Below are 4,872 nucleotides of genomic sequence, written 5' to 3'. Positions count from 1 at the left end.
ATACTTATTCAATACCTCGAAACATTCCTCCAAATGCCCTATGTGGTCGTTCTCCCTTAGAGATTTAACTAGCATGTCGTCGATATACACTTCCATCGTCTTCCCTATCTTTTCTTTGAACATTTCATTGACTAACCTTTGATAGGTGGCGCCAGCGTTCTTTAGTCCAAAGGGCATGAACTTATAGCAATACGTGCCTCGGTCGGTGATGAAAGCTGTTTTTTCTTGGTCATCCGGATGCATCAGGATTTGGTTATATCCTGAGAATGCGTCCATGAATGAGAGGATTTTATGCCCCGCGGTCGCTTCGACTAGCTGGTCGATGTGAGGCAGCGGGAAGTTGTCTTTGGGCATGCTTTATTTAGATCGGTGAAATCAACGCATACCTTCCATTTCCCATTTTTTTTCCTTTACGACGACGGTGTTTGCCAGCCAATCCGGGTATTTCACTTCGCGGATTGAATCTGCACTGAACAATCTTTCGACTTCATCGTTGACCACCCGTACTCTGTCGGGACCGAGCTTTCGTCTTTTTTGTTTTACAGGTTTAAAGTTGGGGTCAACATTAAGTTGGTGAGACGTAATGTCGATGCTTATTCCTGGCATATCTTTGGTTGACCAGGCGAAAGTGGATTTGTTTCGCTTTAAGAAGCAAATTAGTTCTCGTCGGATACTACTACTGAGCTTGGTCCCAATTCCGACGCACTTGGAAGGATCGGAACCATCGAGCTGTACTTGGGTCGTTATTTCGGTACTTGGCGCATCAAGGGAGCCGGGTTCTTTTTATTGGAATTGATCTAGGGTTTAAGAAAAAGATTAAACGCTTCGGGAAGCGGCGGAATTTTAAAAAATTTCTTTTCAAGTAAAAACAGTTTTTACTAACCTAGACAAAGAAGCAAGTACATGTAATTAAAAATCAATATGAGCTAAGAGTTTACTAACCTTTCTTGAAGCTTGAACTTTGAAGAAGCTTTTGGAAAGTTTGCAACGCTCGTCTCCCCTTGCAGCACGTCTCTCTTCCTTTCCTCGGCACCTCGAGCAACCACGAAAGTTTCTATCACTAAATCACTCGAAATAAAGGAATTAGTGAGTGTGCACTTTTAAACACTACGACTTAAGAACAAGTCTTGAAGTCGCAGAGCTAAACACTAGGTCGAGTGAGGACCTAGGTGCCAAGACAAGAAAAAATCGAAAATAAACTAGAGAGAGAGAGAGAGGATTTTCGGCCACAAGTTCTAGAGAGAGAGTCTCTCAAATCTCTTAAACTTGGATGAATGTGAAATGTGAGGAAATGAGGCTCCTATTTATAGAAGAGGTCTCACCTTCAATAAGGTAGTTTCCTCTTCTATAGAATATCACATATTCACGAGCCAATTTCCTCTTTTTCCCTTTGAGACACTCGGCCAACACAAGGCTTCTAGAAGCCTTGATTTGTTTCCAATTTTGTTCATGGCTTGCCTTTTCTCTCAACATGGCCGATTCCCTTATGCATGCATATGCAAATTTGTTTCCTCTTTTTCTTTTGGCAAGTATCTAAATACATTTATGCACAAAATAAACTCTCTTTCCTTAGGTATGTTGGGCGCCCAACATGTCTCTAGAAGGAGCTTCTAGAAGCTTCTTCATTTATTCATGAGAACATGAAAAAGGCCCATTAAGAATTTTCAATAAAATTCTTACGAAATGAAATTAATTCGCAAGGCCCAATGATCAAGTCATGGCCGAGTGACATTAAGTCATCAAATGAACTTGTCAAAAAATTTATTGACATTCATTTCATCCTTTGTCTCAAAAGACAAAAATACCCTTTTGACTATTTTCGTTCTTGTTTTGACTTAGCTTCCAGTTTAACTATTCCTATCGATGTGATTCGTGACAGTGACGTCATGGACCCAAATGAACAAAGCTTGAGCTAAACACTTGGACTCAGAAGTTCACAAACCTTTTCCAAGTTTAGCTTAATGCCAACTGACTCCACTAAAGAGCTGACACTGAAAATCTCTCGGTTCAAATGAATTTGTTTTCTACTCAAGAATTCGACCTAATTATAATGAGCGGATCCACTGAATATTATCTATGTTTACCCTTCATGAATGTCATCAGCTAGTCGGGATTTACTAAATTACCATTTTACCCTTCTAGCTGTTATTTCCTCAACTCCTTTGTCGCTTGTGAATAAGTTAGAAACAATGTATTGACGAGGAGCTAACAAGTCACATTGTTTCATCCAAAAGAGTCAGGACTCAATTTGGACACTGGCCAGTTCATTTATTCACACTCCAAGGAACAAAGCATGAGGTGACATACATTGCATTTCAGCAATCTTGTACATGAATTCCATATCTATGAGAACTTCACAAAGTTACTCATGACATACTCACAACTTAGTACTTCACCAATAGGCCCTGTTCGGAATCACATAGTGAGTCCGAACTCTGACTTTCTCAAATGAGAATACTAAGGTGTGAAATGGCATGTCTCATTTCAGGATTAAGGTAAGCATGATGCAATTCATACATAGTGACTTCGAGACATAAGAGGTTAAATGGTTTGTTCTTATCTTGTCTCTAGAAGTGCACTGGTCAATTCAGTACCTTCGGAAGATACCTAGAAGAACTATAGAGTCTCCAACTCTCAATGCCTCATAACCAGACATCATAGATTCTTCTAACAATCGTACTGAGGTCAATAGTCCTTTGACCCTGAGATTGCGAATATATCGTTTTAAGCAAACTACGAAGAGTTTGTTCATGCAAATCTACATTTGTCTCTTCGTAAGTTGTTTAGTTTGTTTATGGACTAAAAGACTAAGGTTTTATCATAAAGCTTCAAACAAAGAAAGAATGAATGAACGTTTCAACTTTATTAATGAATAGATAGGCAATTACAAGCAAGAGTCTTCATGAGACTTTATTACATCAAATGTACAAAATAAAGATTACAACTCTTCTTGTGGGCACCATTGACAACACTTTTAGCGTAGAGATGCCCTCGTCCGACTCCACATTCATTAATTGCTATTGTTCTTCTTTAATTGTTTTAGCGTAATGTTTGTGGCTAGTGAGATAGCAGCTACGGGAGGTCGTCTGATTACCTCGGATTTCTTTTATCCCCTCAGGCGTAGGGAAACGAATACATTGATGAAAGGTTGAAGGCACATCCCTCATCCTATGTATCCACGGTCTTCCCAAGATAATATTGTATGGGGAAAGACAGTCTAGTACTTGGAATTCTACTATTTTATTGACTCCATGTGTTTTTACGGGCAACCTGGTCGTTCCTAAGGACGGGGTAGTGGACCCATTGAAGCCTGTCAAATGGGTCTGTTCCCTTTCAATCTCGTCTTCGTTGATTCTAATCCTGGCCAGGGTATCTTTGAAGATAAGATCTACAGAGCTACCTCCGTCGATTAGAACTCTCGCGACCTCGCACTTAGACACGTCGATCGTGATTACGAGTGCATCGTCATGCGGTTCATTTGTCCCTATTGCTTCTTTTTCGGAGAACGAGATATGAACATCTTGTTCTAATCTGATTTTAGTGGTTTGGTTACTTAACCGAAGTTGATGTGTTTTGATAGAGTTAACCGTTTCGTTGCAAAACTTTGAGCCGCCCATTATGAAGTCAACCCTGTGTTTTGCCACAGTCGGCGGGGAGTTTGGTTCCCCTTCCTCTTCGGGTCTCGATCTCTTGGGGGAGGGGTTGCCCCTTCCCCTGTTGTTGCTATTGAAGGCCTTCTTCTTTGGCGGAGGTCCTAGATCAAAATCTTTTAGTTCCCCCTTTGCATATTTCTCGGCTAAGGCCTTACGCATGGTCTCACAATTAACTGTGTCGTGGCCGTTAGCCTTGTGGAAACTGCAATACGCATTGGGGTCCCGTGTCCATTTCTTTGCCTGGGGACCTCCCTCCTTAATGTCATCACCGACATTGAACGTATAATTAGGAGGGAGGTGTTGCTTTTTGGTATGAGGTGTGGCGTCTTGGGGATTAATCCTGCGAGGGTTATTCCCAGCATTTGCGAGCCTCACCCAAGTATTGGAGGGTGGTTTCTTTTCAGTCGCGCATTGCCTCTCGTAGGAAGCGAATTCTTCTTCGGCCTTTGCGTAATTCGCGGCTTTGTGAATTGCATCCTTTAGTATGAGGGGGCGGTTAACAGTCATCTCCAATTTCAGCTTTGAGTCGTGCCTTAAACCGTTCCTTAGAGAGGTTATGGCAGATTCGTGGCATACGTTAGAGATTTTCGAGAGTACGTCCTTGTAACGGATCATGAAATCCTTTAAGGATTCGTTCTCTCTCTGCTAGATCCCCCATAAGTCTGCTATGGTCAGATCGTCCTCCACGAACATCGAATAGTGTTTCAGGAATGCAACCGATAGCTTATCAAAACCATCAATGGAGTTCGGTATGAGTTTGGAAAACCACTCTAAGGCGGGTCCGGACAAGCTTTCAGCGAATAGTTGGCAGTATCCTGCCTCTAATTCTCTCTCAGCGAGCATAACCCGTCTCATTGCCACTCTGAAGGACAATATAAAAGCTTTCGGACTTGAAGTGCCACTGTATCGTGGAAGGCGGAGGGAGTCCGGAGGGATTGATCGTGACTTCCGTCGCGACTTCGCCAGCAGTCCCCCCAAGCTGAAAGCTTGTGATGGGAGACTGGTCTGTTCGTCGGGCGACCTGTATCCCGGAGAAATCCAGACGGACTCCGGGAGGGATAGCTCGGTTTGTTTGCACAACCGAGGTTGCTTGGCGAGCTGACTCAGAGGCGGTCATATCTCCGGATCCCACTTGAGGATCCGGGGTGTTTAGAGGAGTCGAGAGGGTATTCAACCGGTCATTAAGAGCACAGTTGGTCTCGGCTTGCTCGTCTATTTT

The 4,872-nt window shown here is 42.6% G+C and overlaps 1 protein-coding gene across 1 annotated transcript; it reads right to left on the bottom strand.

The window, feature by feature from the left end:
* Positions 1-375: 375 nt before the first annotated feature.
* Positions 376-4,268, bottom strand: LOC149397842 (uncharacterized). Its single transcript, XM_089614370.1, has 2 exons — positions 3,264-4,268; positions 376-642 (listed from the first exon to the last, which is right to left on the bottom strand). The coding sequence occupies exons 1-2, from the start codon at positions 4,266-4,268 to the stop codon at positions 376-378; spliced, it is 1,272 nt and encodes a 423-aa protein (XP_089470496.1).
* Positions 4,269-4,872: the final 604 nt, after the last annotated feature.

This window comes from Urtica dioica, chromosome 5, assembly GCF_054948205.1.
Source record: "Urtica dioica subsp. dioica isolate 48M chromosome 5, U.dioica_male_clone48M_v1_H2, whole genome shotgun sequence".
NCBI lineage: Eukaryota > Viridiplantae > Streptophyta > Magnoliopsida > Rosales > Urticaceae > Urtica > Urtica dioica.
This window is presented reverse-complemented; position numbering and strand designations above follow the sequence as displayed.

Bases quoted from the DNA above. Each gene is read 5' to 3' on its own strand.
- LOC149397842 (XM_089614370.1), bottom strand. From the start codon at position 4,268: ATGATCCGTTACAAGGACGTACTCTCGAAAATCTCTAACGTATGCCAC. The intron at 643-3,263 runs GTAAAAACACAT...TGCTTCTTAAAG, and splicing joins TAGGAACGACCAGGTTGCCC to CGAAACAAATCCACTTTCGC.